Genomic DNA, 17,981 nt, shown 5'->3' with positions numbered 1-17,981 from the left:
TATACACACATATATACATATATATATACACATATATACATATATATATATATATATATATAGGGGACTAGTAAGAGTTGAAGTGTGAGTTTGACATACACACATGCCTGCAGCCTGTTGTTTACAGAGAAAGAAAGAAAAGTCATAGTTTCATTTTTATTGGTAAGAACCTTTAGTACAGTAGGCCACTGAAAGTACACATGGTTTTAATAAATATTGTTTTTAATCCTTTGGCCTGAACATGTATTTGGTTTTCTTTTACATCTATTACAGCTTCAGTTCTACAAAATTCAAGAAAAGGCATTGTTAAGATCAGGTACTGTTTGTTACAGTTTTTATCTAGGATGAAAATAAAGGTGTGACTCAGTCAAGTTCCTACACACCACACAAATCTAACCAGGCCTTAACTGAACTTTGTTGAAACTCTGGCATAGAGTCATTCCCTAAAAAAAGTGAACCCCCAAAACTTCCATGTGTTTTTTCCTCCAAATGTACATTTGGCACAGTGCCGTCAGGCAGGTAATGTTCTGGCATAGGCCAAACTCAGACTCATTCATCAGACTGCCAAATAGTGAAGCATGAGTCGTCAATCCAGAAAAGATTTCCACTGCTTCAGAGTCAAGAGCCAGCGTGTTTTACACCACCCAGCAGTTGGCGTTGACCACGGTGACGTAGACCCTGCCTGCAGCTGCCGGGCCATGAAAACCCTGCCCATGAAACTCCTGGCCCACGGGTTTGTGCTGACATTCATGTCAGGAGAGCTTTAGAACTCCGCTGGTATTGAGTCAGCAGTCAGACTGCTCCTCACTCTTTACACACTGGTGAGCCGCAGCACTCAGCTGGGGCTCTGTGACTGGTTTTCAGACACTTTAACTTTGCTAAAACACTTTCAAAGTTGATTATGGAGAATCACGAAGAGTGAAATATTACAAAAAATGACTTTAAAGCTAAATACAATTTTACAACTCAGTTTTATTTGTGTGTTTATATGCAAATGGTTACAGTACAAAGGGTTAAAACAGAAAAATGCAGACAAATGGAAGCAATCCTGCTGATTCATTTGGCCAATAGAAATGGAGAAGATTTGTTTTTGGAATTTACTCTATATTCCAAATGTGTATTCCAGTTACAAATATTTACCTTTTTCTTTTGACTACTATTCTGCAGATTTGCTGAAGCGAGAAACAACAGTTTCAACAAGAGTTTCAACAACAGTCATGCTTAAATGCTAGGATTTTTAATTCTATGTTTTTGTGGATTAAGAGAGTGAGTAATAATTCCTGTCTTCTTTGGCCTTGGTTAGAGATGCTTGACATAATTTGGCCTTGAGGACAAACTAAAGTGTGACCCCTGGTGGACTCCTTGCATGTCTTTCCCAAAAGCTTTGGCCTGGATCCAAATGTGGGTCACAGGAAGTATTTTGGGTTTGCTAAAAGAATTTGCTGGATATTTTTACAACATTTTAAACCAAGATTTATGGGTTCATTTTCAATATAAGCAAAACCGTTCAACATTAAATTGGGAGATTGTGGAGTTTTTTGTGAAGATATTTTCATGTGGGTCGCAATGAGGTTATAATAAAAGGTTTGAATCCACATATAAAATACCAGTTTAAACATCATTCTCTGTGTGTGTGTTTATTTTCTTAGATCTGGCAGTGTGGTGGAACTTTAGAAATTGTCACATGCTCTCATGTGGGTCACGTGTTCAGAAAAGCAACGCCGTACACATTTCCTGGGGGAACGGGACAGATCATAAACAAAAACAACCGACGCCTGGCAGAAGTATGGATGGATGAGTTCAAAAACTTCTTCTACATCATCTCTCCTGGTGAGTGGGACCATCTGTCTGAGAGCATGTGTGTTTGCGTGGAACCGCTGGTATGCATGTCGTTCATGTGTGGAGGTAAATCTCTGCGACAGGTGGGATCCATCCATTAACAGAGTAACTGTGTGATGTAGCAGTTGCATCCCGGCAGTTGTGGGGCAAAGGGCAGCACGTAATTTCACGCCACAAAGCAGTTGATAACCTGCACATCCTCATGTATGCATAGGCAAAAGACAAATGAAACTGTTAGCACAGAATATTTATGAAGCTTCTCAGTCATCCAGGTCATGGTCAAGGTTGAAGAGTTCTGTTAGGAAAATTACAGAACTGTTTACATGTAAAATAGGTCAGTGACACATCCAAAGTGATGAGTTCGAGCCTGCAGATGTTGACATCCAGTGTCATGACCAATGTTTATTGGGCCCACTTGTAATTATCCTCATATACTTACAGTAAGTACTGCAGCAAAAAGATGATAAAATAATAATAAAAGTGATACATAAACTTAAATTAATGTTATAATTTTAATAAAGTTCAGTACATTTTCCTGTTTCACTGCCATAAAAGCCCAGTTAACAGCTAAATGCATTTATAAAGTTGAAAATAGTACTCTGTGCTCTGCATTTGACTTAATCTTAATTTAAATTTTTAAGTTTTATTAACTCCTTTGAGAACTTAGATTTAGTTAAAAGACACTAAACACTAAACCAGAATTATCTGTCAGAATTAACTATGATAATGAACAAATTATCATACAATGAAATGTGTTAATTTGCTGTGTTTTTTTTTTAGTTCATCATAGATATAGAGTGCCCTCAGAGGAAACAGTCTGCTTAACATCATCTTTATCACAGAGAGATGTTGTCATGAATATGAAGGTTAATAAATGAGACCTGCGTGTCTGTCTTTAGGTGTGACCAAGGTGGACTACGGTGACATCACATCTCGCACAGGCCTGAGACAAAAACTTCAGTGTAAACCCTTCAGTTGGTACCTGGAGAACGTCTACCCGGACTCCCAGATCCCACGGCACTATTACTCTTTAGGAGAGGTACGACCTTTCACACATTCACACTGACCCACAAAGTTCACCTTCTACAGAAGCATCATTGCTACATTGACTATTGTTTAAAATCTTTGTTTATTAAAAGGTCTCAAAAAGTTTAACAGTGAAGGTCAAATTGCTCTGTGTTCTGATGACAATGTGGGTTGTTTGTGTTTTATTTCAGATTCGCAATGTGGAGACCAACCAGTGCCTGGACAACATGGCCCGCAAGGAGAATGAGAAGGTTGGCATTTTCAACTGCCATGGAATGGGAGGCAACCAGGTAACAGAGACAGTACAACACCTGCATACTCACAATACATGTATTTTCTTTCTCTCAGTTACCGTCTGCATCCTTAATTTTGAGAACCACAAATTGAATCAGTTAATGATCATTCCTGTGATCACTCACATCTGAGTGGTGATATTAAAGTGTTTGGACCAGTGATTTTAAAACTTGATTCTGATCATGTGACAGGTTTTCTCTTACACGGCCAATAAGGAAATCAGGACTGACGACTTGTGTCTAGATGTGTCCAAGTTAAACGGACCCGTCATGATGCTGAAGTGTCATCACCTCAAGGGCAACCAGCTGTGGGAGTACGATCCAGTGGTGAGTCCCAGACACAATAAAAACAGCAATTATGTTTGTTTCCGTGTTTGATGTTTGACTTATTACAGTAACTGGACACAATGTCCATTAAATTTGACCTTTACAAACCTAAAGAAACATGTTTAATATTACTACTACTACTACTACTATTTGTGAAATTCTAATGAAAATTGTTTTAAAAAAGTCAGAAAATAGGATTAGTTCCTAGTCAGTTAAAAATTGGTATGACAGACATGATTCGCTCTCTATGGGAAAATGTAAACACATTTCACAACTTTAATTTCCTTTTTATATGATTCTTGCAAAATAAAACATATCAGTTATGGTGACAACTTTAGCAGCACATAAAAGTCACATGCACTCACTGTATGACTACACATATTTTCACCGACCAACTGTCATATCAGTCAGCGGGATATTTATGGTCTTCATCTCTGGGGTTATATATCAGATTTGACACATTTCCCAGCCCAACCACAGCATGCCTCACACTGTGAGCCAAAACCGAGATGTGTCTTTACACTCAAGCCTGCACAAAAAAAAAAAATCTTGAAGAGTTGTGGAAATAGCCATTTAACATTGTAAAAGTCTCATCTGCTTCACATGTGCACGCTGTGTGTTTCTCTGCCCCACAGAAGCTGACTCTGGTCCACGTCAACAGTAACCAGTGTCTGGACAAGGCCAGCGAGGAGGACAGCCAGGTGCCCAGCGTCAGAGACTGCACACACTCACGCTCTCAACAGTGGCTGCTGCGCAACGTCACACTACCAGAGGTCTTCTGATGGTATTCCACAAACACACACACACACACACACACACCTTCACACACCGCAGCCCAGAGTGAGTAATGAGGATAACGGACATGTTTATAAAAACTGGGCACCAGGAGAGAAAAGACTTCTCATGAGAAGACTCTGGAATGGAGGACGGATTAGATGGTACTACCTCTGCCACAGATCAGAGGGAGGAGTGTGTTTGACCCTCCTCCAAAAGAGGAAAGAGGGAGAGACTTGTTCTTTTGTCTTTTTTTTTAAAGGAGAGATTTTAAACGCGCAGAGTGATTCAGTGTTGGACATAATTTTGAGACTGCCTGCTGGAGTTGAGGTTCTGCACTCATGGCTTCCATGGATAAGGTGGTCCACCACTCAACTCATCACATAAGGTTTACTGACTGTCTCCAGAGAGAGAGTGTGTGCACTTACCTTCGTGTGTGTCTTTGTACGAGTGTTTACCCTTAGGTGAATGTATGTTGTGAGGAGGGCAGTTTTTTTTAATTTAATTTTATATTTCAATCGAATTCTATGAAGAGTTCCTGAGGACTTGAGCGTGTGTCTGTGTGTGACTGGCGTGTGTACGTGTGTCCCAGCCCCTCCTACAGTCTTGTGGTTAGTGTATGTCGCCCTCTGGTGTTACTTCTTGGCATTTTATCCTACTACCGAATGAAACCGTCTTGCTGAGGAAATGAAAAAAAATATCTGCCCTTAGCAGAGATTTAGTGATAGAGGAAAAAATTGTTTGTGATATTTTGAGATTTCTATGTCCAGTTTTTACATGGCTTTGTCTGTTTCTACAGTCCTGTGCCAGTGCCACAGAGCAGTAACCCTCGTCCGTCTGTCCGTCTCAGTTGTCTTTAAAAATGTTTAACATAGAGCTACCGTATACACACACACTCACACACACATACACGGGACTCTGCATATATGACTGATATCCACTGCCTAATGCTGTGTTGAACTGTAGGGAACTCCCATGAGGCACTGCAGTCTCACGCACACATACACAGACAGTGCATACATATAGGAATAAGGTTTAACTAGTCTGACACCTTGATCAATTTTACCATATCATTTTCTCATTGACCTCTAAAAAACACACTCCAGTGCAGGGTAGGAAATAAGTAGGGGCAAAGACAAAGGTAGAGTATCCAGGACTTAAATAACTAAATAACCAATTAAATTCAAGCAAACTGAAGCAACCATATATGTTATTGGAGTGCATACTGGTGCCCTCTGTTGGCATCTTTGAATGTTTACTTCCAATTTTCAAATTGGTTGTGACGTTTCTGTTTGGAATTATGGAAAAAATGCAAGTTAGGGGGCAGTGTTGCAGCTCAAGAGGTAACTGTCAAAATAACATTCATGTTTTATCACAGTGCCTCAAAGTAGGAGTGTAAAACTGCAACAAAAAAACAAAGGTGTGGTCAATATGCCAAGGAACCAAAGTCCTGCTATGACATTGTAGAGCATTGTAGGTACCTGTCACTACAGTATTCAGAGAAGCATAGCATCGACTCAGATAGTTCTGCTGTGCATAACTACTGACTAAAACGTGGATTTCCTAATTCCAGTGAGAACTTAAAGTTCAAGGTTCCTTCTTGATCTTTGTTTACATTTCACCAGGTGAATTAAACCAGGTCTACAGCTCCCCTGACTTAACATTCCTGCATACTCTACCTTTGCTGGTGTGAAACCCACATTCTGAAGCTGGGCATCTGTATCCTAAAAAACTCCTGCCACTTCCTTTTTATATATGTGTCTATTATATTGTGTACCAGAGCAGAGAGCTACACAGAACAGCAGGGTCATGTGATCCTCATAGTTTCTTACAGCCAGATACTCAAGTAGGATTTTTTTTTTTTTTACCTTGACACATGGACGGCGAATAGCATTCTTCCTCAGAAGCGTCACCTGACATGTCCTGATGATCTGTTCTAATGTAGTCGTGGTTGTATTTTTGACCACTGTGACAACATGTGCGACTGTAAGAAACTATAAAGATGATATCTGAGACATAAAACACATAAAGTATCCAGTAGAACTAGAATGACAGTTGCCGTACACAGAGGGTGAACTGGACAGAGGAAAAGAGGTATAATTTGACCAAATATAAATGTTCCAGAATACATTTAAAAATAAAAGGGAGGCAATGTCCATCTTTTCTCCTCCACCATTGGCTTCTCCTCTGTATTGGACCTTATGGATGGCTGCGTTGTCGTCAGTGTGGCTGTAACAGTCTTCAGGTTTAATCAGTTCTTACCAGAACAAGCCACTGTGTGAATCCTCACTGATGGACATCTGCAGTAAGAGCAGCAATGTGAAAAAGAGGAAAAAAACAACAAAAAAAGCTTGTTTTATTTCTACTCACAGAGCTCAGCCTCTGTACTTTCCTGGGGACATATTTGCAAACAAAGCGTTTAGAATATTAGAGATGTTGCATTTAGGAAAACTAATCAGGGAGAGCACGATGTAAAGAGCTGATGGAGTTGAAGTGTGGATTACAAAGAGCACAGCAGTGGCGGCGGCAGCGGCAGCAGACGACACATGCTAATCCATATCCACATATCTCACTTTACACCTGCAGTATTCCACTATTTATATCTCAGCGAAGCCTGACAGGCTCAAGGTTACATCCATATGTCATTTCTTTACACACTCTTTTGTATCAGTCCTGCAGCTGCGAGTCAGAGCAGGACGCGTTTTTCATCAAGTTCTTAACCAACATAGCTTCCTCCAGTGGAGGAAGGGTTTACAAATAGGACGCGTCATCGTTTCAGTGACGTCAATGACTTTGTTTTTTTTTTTTTCATGTCCAAGCATTTCACGCCGACAAAGATGTGAACAGTTGGTGTTTGTGAAATCAAGGGGTTGGAGTGTATCAGTTGTTCTATATTTGTTTTTGTTATTTTAATTTCAGAGGGTGGGTGGGTGCTGGGGGGTTACATTTGACTGACATGTCCAGGCTTCCACACTGAGCTGATCCAAATGTAGAGAATAAAGGTAAAAAGTTTACAGAACAAGGACCCTTGTGATTTCTGTCTTTCCAAACTGTAAAAAAACATTTTTACTTGAGGGAGAAACAGAAACCATTATAATGTAGAACTGTTTTACTCTAGGAATCAAAAGTAACAGCGATTTTGGTACAAAATGTCATTTGTCCACATTTTAATACTAGTGTGTCTATGTCTTTAATCCCATAATTTATTTTTAGATATAATAATAACAACGTTCAATAAAACATAGTTTTCTTGCCACCAAAGACTAATTAGGATTATATAAACAGAGTTTACTAAATTTCCTAAAACAGAAATATATTACAAATGTTAGATCTCAATCTGTGTCATAACGTGATCAATGTCCCCCGAGGTCATCAGAGTCTAAAGCAAGAGATTTCTCAAGTTTGATCAGACTGAGCAGATGACAACAGAGCAGCTGAGTCTGTTCAGAAACTCTGTGATAATGTGTCTGTTCTCTGCCTCTTTAATCATTCACCTGGAGCTGTGTGGAGGTGGCGGAGTGAGCACATGTGGAGAGTGGATTATTCCAAGTCTTGGCTGAATCTGTTGAATTATTCATCCATCAGGATCTTGGCATGTTTACATTCCATCTCGCAGTCACTTAAGTAAATGTAAAAACCTAAAGACGTGTCGACCTGTGGTGTGTTCAGTGGTTGAAGAGGCATGGAAGACGTTTTTTTGAATTTCACATCAACCTTTCACATATTAAATCTCGGAACCAGGTCCACCGTGGATCCTCGGCTTTCATCTGCTCTTCAAAGAATCTGCTCTGAGGATCCAGGAACATCTTCCTTGAGGAGACACCTTACTGTGATCCTGTTTGATTCTGCCATTAAGGAGATTTACAGCTTTGTATGTTCAGGAAGGCTTCACTCTGTGTCACGTGCTGCAGACTTCAGAAGAATCATGCCGGGTCTTTGCTTTGAGGGAACCGATCAAAGCCGAGTCAGACCGTGGCCCGGAGCGAGACCACAGGAAAAGACAGAATTTTAAAGCATGTTCAGAGAGACACAAAGAGGCAATGTGACTCCCATTAGTTTGTGGGGAATTTCTTATTCATCTCTGTTTAAGGAAAAAGCCTGATCATGATCTTTCCCTTTTTTTAAGGTCTCTAGAATTTTATTTTTTAGATTTGTATATATTTTCTTTTGTTATTATATCTATTTTAATCTAATTTGCATTAACCTGAATTGCATTTCAGTTAAATTCATGATGAGTGGAGTTAGCATCAAGAAAAAAGAAATATTTTTCTCCAAAAATTCCAAAAATAACATGATAAACTATTTGTTAACATAATGAATCAACTCAGGCACATTATTCAAATTCATGATGTAATCTATGCTGTCATAGTCACTATTTTTAAATGCCAAAGTCATCATTGGTCCTTGTTTGGGATCAGGGTTCACTGTGTTAGGAGCAGGGAGAGAAGACTGAGGCCAAACTGACAGAAACAGTTCTGAGGAGCAGGCGTCGTCGTGGGTGATCAGGCGTTTCACCGTCATCACTGATTGGTCGGGGCCGACTCCTGCGGCTTCAGGAAGAGCTTCATCACAGGGAGCACTTCCACTGAGGACTCAGCCAAAAGGCAGCTCTCATCAGGGACACAGCCTCTGGTTCTCACTCAGTGTTGGTCTTCAGGACAGATGGTGTGCAGTCTGTAAACGTCCTGTGGGAGACAGGGACATGAGTGAGGTGAAGGGTTAGGAGATTTCAGAGGCTTTTTCCGCAAACAAATAGCATTTATTTAAAAAGAACAATCTTCATACAGTAACAACTTATTTTAACTTTTAGGTTAGGGTTTTAGGGCTGCAAATTAGTGCTTGTGAATAGGATAACATTTTAGTCATTCTCACCATCCAGAATGTCCAGTCATTTCACCATCAATTTAACTACAATTAATAACTCATCCATGTAGTTCAGTCACTAATAAAACAGATGATACACTGAAACACTGACATCTACCCACGTTATGTGTCTTTCTGTTAGAAAAATATTATACTATGAAATGTTAATACATCTCAGTTAATCATGATTAATCATTTTTCATCCACAGCTACATTCTGATAAACTAGATGTTTTTTGTCCTTTGAGAGCCTTGCTTTTTTTTAACACTTAGGTTAGACGCTGCTGTTTCTTTTAATCAAATTGAAAGTTGAATTGTCCCAGTATTTTTTTTTTTTATAATTTTCTTTTGATCTGTCTTTACTTTTTTTGTTTACCTGAGGGTGTGGACAGGCAAAGTTGGCTGCACTGGTGTTGCAACTGCATAGCTGGGGCTCAATAACATGGCACTGTAGTGGTCCACTGCCACCAGTAGGATACAGAGCAGGATTGGCCCAATGATGGCGCCCTCCAGACCCAGATAGTACACTCCTCCAGCCACTGCCAGACTAGTTAGATATGGGTGTCCACCACTGGACACAAAACGATATGAAGACAGAGTGTATAGTGAGTCTGATAAGGTGGGAGTCATTTCTTATCTAACCTCACAGTGAAGAGCAGCATAAGGAGTGAGAAATTGTTAACAAAATTCACACATTTTATTAAAAAAATAAAACCAAAGACAAACCATTATGATCAACAATAAAGGTGGACAGAATTTAAGGACTGGCAGGGATTGTTGTTTGATATTTACATTTTAAAAAATGGGGGCAAATGAGGCGCTATACAAGAAAAATGTGATATACCATACAAAACTTACCCAGGGATGTCAGAGTAAATGGCTAATTCATGATGTAATCTATGCTGTCATAGTCACTATTTTTAAATGCCAAAGTCATCATTGGTCCTTGTTTGGGATCAGGGTTCACTGTGTTAGGAGCAGGGAGAGAAGACTGAGGCCAAACTGACAGAAACAGTTCTGAGGAGCAGGCGTCGTCGTGGGTGATCAGGCGTTTCACCGTCATCACTGATTGGTCGGGGTCGACTGCTGCGGCTTTAGAAAGAGCTTCATTACGGGGAGCACTTCCACTGAGGACTCAGCCAAAAGGCAGCTCTCATCAGGGACGCAGCCTCTGGTTCTCACTCAGTGTTGGTCTTCAGGACAGATGGTGTGCAGTCTGTAAACGTCCTGTGGGAGACAGGGACATGAGTGAGGTGAAGGGTTAGGAGATTTCAGAGGCTTTTTCCGCAAACAAATAGCATTTATTTAAAAAGAACAATCTTCATACAGTAACAACTTATTTTAACTTTTAGGTTAGGGTTTTAGGGCCGCAAATTAGTGCTTGTGAATAGGATAACATTTTAGTCATTCTCACCATCCAGAATGTCCAGTCATTTCACCATCAATTTAACTACAATTAATAACTCATCCATGTAGTTCAGTCACTAATAAAACAGATGATACACTGAAACACTGACATCTACCCACGTTATGTGTCTTTCTGTTAGAAAAATATTATACTATGAAATGTTAATACATCTCAGTTAATCATGATTAATCATTTTTCATCCACAGCTACATTCTGATAAACTAGATGTTTTTTGTCCTTTGAGAGCCTTGCTTTTTTTTAACACTTAGGTTAGACGCTGCTGTTTCTTTTAATCAAATTGAAAGTTGAATTGTCCCAGTATTTTTTTTTTTTATAATTTTCTTTTGATCTGTCTTTACTTTTTTTGTTTACCTGAGGGTGTGGACAGGCAAAGTTGGCTGCACTGGTGTTGCAACTGCATAGCTGGGGCTCAATAACATGGCACTGTAGTGGTCCACTGCCACCAGTAGGATACAGAGCAGGATTGGCCCAATGATGGCGCCCTCCAGACCCAGATAGTACACTCCTCCAGCCACTGCCAGACTAGTTAGATATGGGTGTCCACCACTGGACACAAAACGATATGAAGACAGAGTGTATAGTGAGTCTGATAAGGTGGGAGTCATTTCTTATCTAACCTCACAGTGAAGAGCAGCATAAGGAGTGAGAAATTGTTAACAAAATTCACACATTTTATTAAAAAAATAAAACCAAAGACAAACCATTATGATCAACAATAAAGGTGGACAGAATTTAAGGACTGGCAGGGATTGTTGTTTGATATTTACATTTTAAAAAATGGGGGCAAATGAGGCGCTATACAAGAAAAATGTGATATACCATACAAAACTTACCCAGGGATGTCAGAGTAAATGGCTGTGTCCACAAAATATGTGGGCAGCAGGTGACAGATCAGCAGCAGCACAGCCTTGACACCTTCGCCTTGCGCCAACCACAGGTCACACACGGCTGGTACCGCAGCCCAGTACGTTCCCAGGAACGGCACGGCACCCAGTGTAGCTGCTAAAGCTTTGGACCAGGAGAGGAAAATAAAGAACATTTTTGAGAATACTCCTAGATTGGCAGGTGTAGAGGTTTGACTGTTCACATGCTGACTGACCAGAAGGAATATAGACGATGTTGATGCCAAAGATGGTGTGAGTGAGCCAAGTGTAAAGGCCGTAGAAGGCGGCCATCTTCAGAGAGGCTTCAAAGACTCCTCTAGGATGTAAACACACACCACTGGTCAGACTTGATCACTGTCAGGTACGTTTACAGATGTTGTTGTTTTTTCATGGCAGATGTAATGATTTTGTGCTGGTGATTACCGTATGGCCTCCTCCACAGACTGGCCTACGATGTTACAGGAGGGTCCAGGCTGGGACAGAGGGGTCAGACTGATCACCCATTTGACTGGTTTGTAATAATCGTCATTGGCGCTCAGCAGGTAGAAGAGAGTGGTGAGGAAAATCACCTGCATCAACCAGAACACAGGTAATAAAAAAAACTGTAGCTGTAGTCAGTAGAACAATCACAGATCCAACACTGAAGTTCTGAGTGACCAGTTACATTAGATCTTAAAGTGTCCTCACTCTCATTGGTTGAAAAAGTTTTGCTTATTTACTCTTGTTTCCTGTACTATCTGGTCATGTGGTATGGACATTTTAATTTTTATGCTGTAAAAAAAGCTCTGATTTTTCTGTTGCCAAATCAGTCTAAAACCAATATTTATTATTTAATTTAGTGAGCTGTAATTGCTTAAAATGAGGCAAGGATGTTCAGAAAAGTAAGTGCACCTTTATTACACAGTATAAGACTTAACAACGCAATAACTTAATCCAGTATTTATTTACAGCCACATCTTTGTCTGCTCCACGGTTAATGATCAGATTACTAACATGGCTACACTGAGATCTGTTGTTTGCAGAGCTCTTGGCTATGTGGTTGTGAGCTAGGGCGCCATCTGCAGGAGAGGAAATGTCATAGTTTTTTTTTTACTTACTGTTAAAAGCAAGTAGGTTTATTCTTTATATTTGATGTCTTTTTTAAAGTAAGTTAAAATAAAAATAAAAACAGTAGTTACGTAGTCTCCAGTAGGTGGCATTCCAGAGGCTGTTCTGTGTTTTGATAATATTGGACTCCAGAATGTTTTTGGCGCTGATATTTTTACACATTTAAAATGAAATTCATTTAATAACAAGTCGTCAGTTGTTTCTGCTGGTTGTCAAGAATTCCTACCAAACTCAGGGCAAAGTTGAGCAGAGCTGTGCCGCTGTGGAACAGGATGGTGAGCAGGGTCGTTGTTGTTGACATCAGCAGGCCAACATTCCTACTCATCACAACCCAGAGAGATTCCAGGATCTAAAGAAGACAAGATAAATGTCCAGATGTAAAGAGGTAAAAGCTGGTCCTTCACAAAGACTGTAGATATACATCATTTTTAAATTTGACTTTTCTGAGGCACAATTTAAAACCTGAGCAACTTATAGACTCAGTGTTTGCCTCATTGTACTCACAGACAGCAGTGTCTCTATGTTCTCCTGCAGAAATGAGACCACATCCTTCCAGTGCATGATGTCTGTCAACCAGTTTTTATGCCCATGAGGCCTCCTATGACCAGAGTAATGTCCAGACTTGGCCATGTCCTAAAGAAGTTCAAAATACATAAATGGTAGGTTGTTTTATTTTTTTATTTTGCATGCATGTATGTATGTTAATATGTACGTTAATATGTACGTAAACATGTACGCATGTATGTATATATGTATGTGCATATGTGCACATACACTGTACATGCATGTATCTATGTTAATGTGGGTGTATGCTTCCATGTATGTATGTATGTTTGTACACATACAGTATACATACACACACACATATGTGTGTGTGTGTATGTATATATGGAAGTATCCTATTACATGGCATTTATTTTCTTTTGCAATACTGTATATCATTTCCAAAATACAAGAAAAGAAATGCACTAGCGAATAGATTAGCTTGAAATGCTACATTGTTACAGTGTTAACTTCTGCTACCTTCACAAACCAGGAGTGGTACAGACGGTCCCATATCCCCAGAACATGTTCCTCTATCATGACTAAGTTGTTTCCTTTTTGGCCCAAGAGCTTACCAAGCTGCAGGTAAGAAAAACGAAACGTGAGACTTGGCTGCCCTCTACTGGGCACGTGTGCGAGGTTTCCATCATATTAGGCGTCAGACAGACGCCTGTTGTATTGACAGTCACCTTCTGTGTGATCCATTCTCTCCCATGCTGGTAAACATTGGTCACAGCTGAATTCAGAGCCTCCTGAAACTCACGGGCCTCTGGGAGCCAACTGGATAATAAAGTCAGAACAGACCGGAGTTATTCAGCAGGTAAGAGTTCATAAACATGGAAACCGGTTGAGTTGTCATACTTTGCCCATTCTGGATATTTAGACACTGTCTCATTGATGAGGTTTCTGGAGACCTCGATGATCTGAACACTTTCATGATGGAACTAAAAATGAAAAAGAAGCCTGTTTGAGTCACAGCTCCTCAACAATGAGGTGAATTGTTCCCAACTTCAACAGTACCATGGTAGTCAGCTGTAGCACCATGACCATGGTCCCTGTGACAAGAATGATGATGATGAAGATGCTGATGATTTTATCCAGAGCTTGCTCCAGAACCACGATTATCTGCACAGGACATGAGGGAAAAAAAATTAGTTTAACTTATATATAACTTATATATAATTTAACAGAAAAATAAAAGGTGAATAAAGATTGGCATAAATACAGTTGAGTGAATGTTACTGATGAAAGAATAACGAACAATTAATATGAGAAATAACCAGAGGTCTATGTGTCCACACAGGGTTTACCTTGGAGTCGATACAAAGCAGGATCTGAACAAGGTCTTTGATTTGTTGAGGCAGCAGAGCCTCCTTCTGCTCACATCCGAAGTTCTCCAGCAAAGTCCACCCTGGATTCACAGTGTGGTCAGCAAAGCTCTTCAGAGCACAGTGGACCACTACCTTCTTCACCAACCACACTGCAAGGAACCGTGAAGCTGAATGTAGTGAACGAGCAGATCCGACATTTCACAGTTTCCCAACACTCACGTGTGTGTTTCACCTGTCAGGGGGATGGGCAGCAATTTCAGGATCCAGAGGTTGAGCCACACCTGGACCAGGACTATGGCCCAGAACAGAAGAATGAAGTAGACATTACTGGCTCTGCGGGGGCCACCAGGGCACGGGTTCTGATGGGAACTGAAGTTGGATGATTCTGGTCCAGATTGACCTGAGAAGAGAAGAAGAGGAGAAGGAGACAATAGAGCAAGAAAACAGATGACTGATTCTGTACAGAATTAACTTGGGATCAAAACAAATCCATCCATCCAAGAAACCAGTGAAGAGTAACAGTTACTGATTATCCACATCATCCTATTTAATCCTGAGATAGAGGTTTTGTCTGAGCTCCACTCTTGTTTATTTGAGGGGTTTTTACCTGTGTTAGAACTTTGACTGGGCTCAGTATTCACCTCACGGTAACTGCTACAGAAGAACGCAGCAGAGATTGTCTTAGCAGCAAATGTCAATGCCTGTGCCAAAAGACAACCTTCTGTAAGAAGAAAAAACAGAGTTAAACCGGATCTGACAAAAAACTGTCCAAAATAAGAAACAAACAAACAAACAAACAATTGGATTGAACACAGTTGAGCCCAAGTTTATGGCTTCAGTATATAGAAAATCCAGATAGATATCGAAGAGTTTAAATAGTAGCAACTACATTGTTGTTTATCAGTGCTTTTGCTAAAACCAACATGAGATGGAAAACCCTATAGAAACCATCACAGTACAAAGTTGAGGGAGTGTAAACAGACCCCGTCAGTACTTGTTATTAATTTATGGAAAAGATAATAAATTATCAGCTTTTATTTTGACTCTCCTGTGTGTAAACATTCACCTTTGCCAGGAACAGACGGTCTGGAGCTCATGATGCGGAGAATGACAACAATCACAAATATGGGCACTCTCCAGGAACCCGTTAGTGACACTGGAAGAGATTGCCAAGAAAAAAAAGAAAGTTTTATTATTAGTTATACAGTAAATTAGGATAATGATAAATAACCGACTACTTCATCATCACACTCACCGAGGTAGAAGAGCAGAATGGTCCAGACAGGAAGTGCCAGAGTCTTCAGGTAGCGCTGTGTTTGTGGAGTCCACTTGAAACAGACCGCAAACATGTAGCCCAAAACCACACTGGACACCTTGGACAAAGACAAACCCATTTGCTGCCCTTCATTTCTGTCACATGATGGTTTAGGGAATCACAGAATTGCTTCTTCATTAATATTTATTTCATTATTATGAAATGTAATACACATTCATTTTGACAGCCTGATAAAAACACAAGTCGTCCAACCGACATCCCACCACACCACCAGGCTAGGCTACTGCACTCACACATCTGTCGTTTTCATTCCACTGAGGCTGAAATAAAGTAAATGTAAAAACTGCACGCTCTGGTCTGTAAACAACTGAATTGGTCAAATGTTCCATTTCCACTCAGGCCATTTTTCACTGCTGTGATTTAATCGTCTGTCCACCTTGTCATTCACAGACGACGGACTGTGTCAGGCTCCAGATGCGATCAGAGAGAGAAGACTGTCTGAGAAGGAACACTTAATGCGATTTGTTCCTAGTCAAAGTGGGGTCAGGCTCAGGGCCCTGCTGCTGCTGTGGTATAATAAGGTATTGATCGATCAAACACTGAAATCAGGGGGGAAATTTCATTAGCTGCCTTTAAATTGTGGACGCAAGTTCTGACAAAAACTTTTCTGCACTGATTTTAAATAACACATTATTGGAGAGTTTAAATGGATGGATAGATTGATGGATAGAGGGGGCACAGACCCATTGTTTATTCACTCACCCACAGGACGTGAAAATGTTCCAGCACAGTCCCAATGATCCCGCACACATGGCCCATGATCAACTGCATGCCTATAGTGCTACAGATGATATACAGGGAGTAAACCAGAGGAATCCCAGTTCCTATCACCAGCAGCAGTGTGAGCCTCCTCATCAGCAGCCAGCCCATTGTCTCCACCCCATAGTTCACGCAGCACACCGGGACCAAGAGAGTCCCCACCACGATTGGTGTCCCGCTCTCCTGCAGACCACTGAGCCATGAGCGGACAAGTCCAGTCAGGGAGTGTTTGAAGGGATGAAGGAAGGTGCCGCAGAGCACTGCCCAGAGCAGTGGGCGGAGGAAGACCTCCAGGTTGAAGTGCCAAGAATTGTTGCCCTGCAGCAGATGGCCCCAAGACTCATTGCCCCCGTGTTGTAGGAGGCCTGTTTGATGTATCTGTCAAAGGTGAAGGAGGTAGGTTGTGGCTGCCTTGGCCTCTGTCTGTCCTCTATTCTCCTTCCACTCTGTGCTCTTTCCTGGCCTGTTTTTCTTTTCTACAAATTTCCAATAAGCGTTCTATGTAAATACCTTCTTTTCGATGGTTTGGTAAGTTAATTTGTCAGCTTGGTGCTGTTTAAGAGATGTTCACACATGTTCATTTTGTTGCATTAAAACAGTTGCTTTCTTTGGAAGTAGAATGGCAGTTAACATCCAAAATGTAATAAATCTCCTGTCTTGCTCCGCCTATTATCTTTCGTCTCTTCTCAAATCTATTCCTTGGCTTTAATGTCTTTGTTACAGTAGCTTCTTGATCTTTGTTAGGAGCAGTGGTGGCTTAGTTTAAGGAAGTGGACTTGTGTCAAAAACTAAAACAATTTGACAAAGAATCATTGTAAAATTATTTTTCAAGATGTTATAATTTCTTGCATGTTTCTCATCAAATTAGGGCATTAAGATTTTACTTTTTTTTTTAACATTTTTTGAATTTTTTTTTATAAACTAACCTTTTTGACAAAAATCATATAAAATTATTTTTTTAAATTTTATCTCATCCTGCATGTTTCTCATAAAATTAGGGCCTTGAAAGAAATAAAACAAAAAATTCTATTAAGTTTTCTCTCAAAAGCTGAACTATTTGTTTCATTTTTGGTCAAAAACTAAAAAATATTGACAAAAATGTTTTTAAATTATTTTTTTAAATGTTATCTTTTCCTGCATGTTTCTCGTGAAATAAGGCTATTTTGAAAACATTTTTAGAAATTTTTTCTATGACATTTTCTTTCGAAATGTGAACTTGTATCATTTTTGGTCAAAAACTAAAAAATTTTAATGAAAACGTTTTGTAAGATATTTTCTAAAAATTACATCTTTTCCTGCATATTTCTCGTGAAATTAGGGCCTTCAGAAAACAAAATTAAATTATTTTTTTAAATTTCTTATAAAAAATTTTTTTTCAAGAATTTTTTTTTATAAAAATGTTTTTTCAAGAAATTTTTTTTGAAAAAATAAATTTCTCGAAAAAATTTTTGAAAAAAAAAAGACTGGGTCA

The 17,981-nt window shown here is 39.8% G+C and overlaps 2 protein-coding genes and 1 long non-coding RNA gene across 4 annotated transcripts in view; 1 reads left to right on the top strand and 2 right to left on the bottom strand.

Moving 5' to 3' along the window:
* Positions 1-7,278, top strand: part of LOC103388572 (polypeptide N-acetylgalactosaminyltransferase 1) — a 42,036-nt gene extending 34,758 nt beyond the window's left edge. For both annotated transcript variants that reach the window (XM_008323619.3, XM_008323618.3), the window contains exons 10-14: positions 1,650-1,830; positions 2,739-2,878; positions 3,057-3,155; positions 3,351-3,485; positions 4,121-7,278. In XM_008323619.3, coding sequence (XP_008321841.1) covers positions 1,650-1,830; positions 2,739-2,878; positions 3,057-3,155; positions 3,351-3,485; positions 4,121-4,267 — 702 coding nt within the window. In that variant the 3' untranslated portion in view covers positions 4,268-7,278. The remainder of the gene's footprint in view (positions 1-1,649; positions 1,831-2,738; positions 2,879-3,056; positions 3,156-3,350; positions 3,486-4,120) is intronic.
* Positions 7,052-10,003, bottom strand: LOC107989396 (uncharacterized). The gene is made up of 3 exons (XR_003051462.1): positions 9,980-10,003; positions 9,498-9,692; positions 7,052-8,944 (listed from the first exon to the last, which is right to left on the bottom strand). It is a non-coding gene; the product is annotated as an uncharacterized LOC107989396 (long non-coding RNA).
* Positions 10,004-10,012: 9 nt separating this feature from the next.
* Positions 10,013-17,735, bottom strand: LOC103388571 (transmembrane protein 245-like). Its single transcript, XM_025061529.1, is given in 19 exon segments — positions 10,013-10,348; positions 10,902-11,096; positions 11,384-11,558; positions 11,650-11,750; positions 11,858-12,003; positions 12,768-12,890; positions 13,046-13,174; positions 13,565-13,663; positions 13,774-13,864; positions 13,946-14,028; positions 14,105-14,209; positions 14,395-14,564; positions 14,648-14,815; positions 15,023-15,133; positions 15,482-15,571; positions 15,671-15,788; positions 16,454-16,815; positions 16,818-16,986; positions 17,727-17,735. Coding segments are annotated over 19 exon segments (2,493 nt in total). The 3' UTR covers positions 10,013-10,299.
* Positions 17,736-17,981: the final 246 nt, after the last annotated feature.

The sequence above is a fragment of the Cynoglossus semilaevis genome, chromosome 13 (genome assembly GCF_000523025.1).
Source record: "Cynoglossus semilaevis isolate Cse_v1.0 chromosome 13, Cse_v1.0, whole genome shotgun sequence".
NCBI classification, from domain to species: Eukaryota; Metazoa; Chordata; class Actinopteri; order Pleuronectiformes; family Cynoglossidae; genus Cynoglossus; species Cynoglossus semilaevis.
Note: the sequence above shows the minus strand (reverse complement) of the source record. Positions and strands in the feature narration are given on the sequence as shown.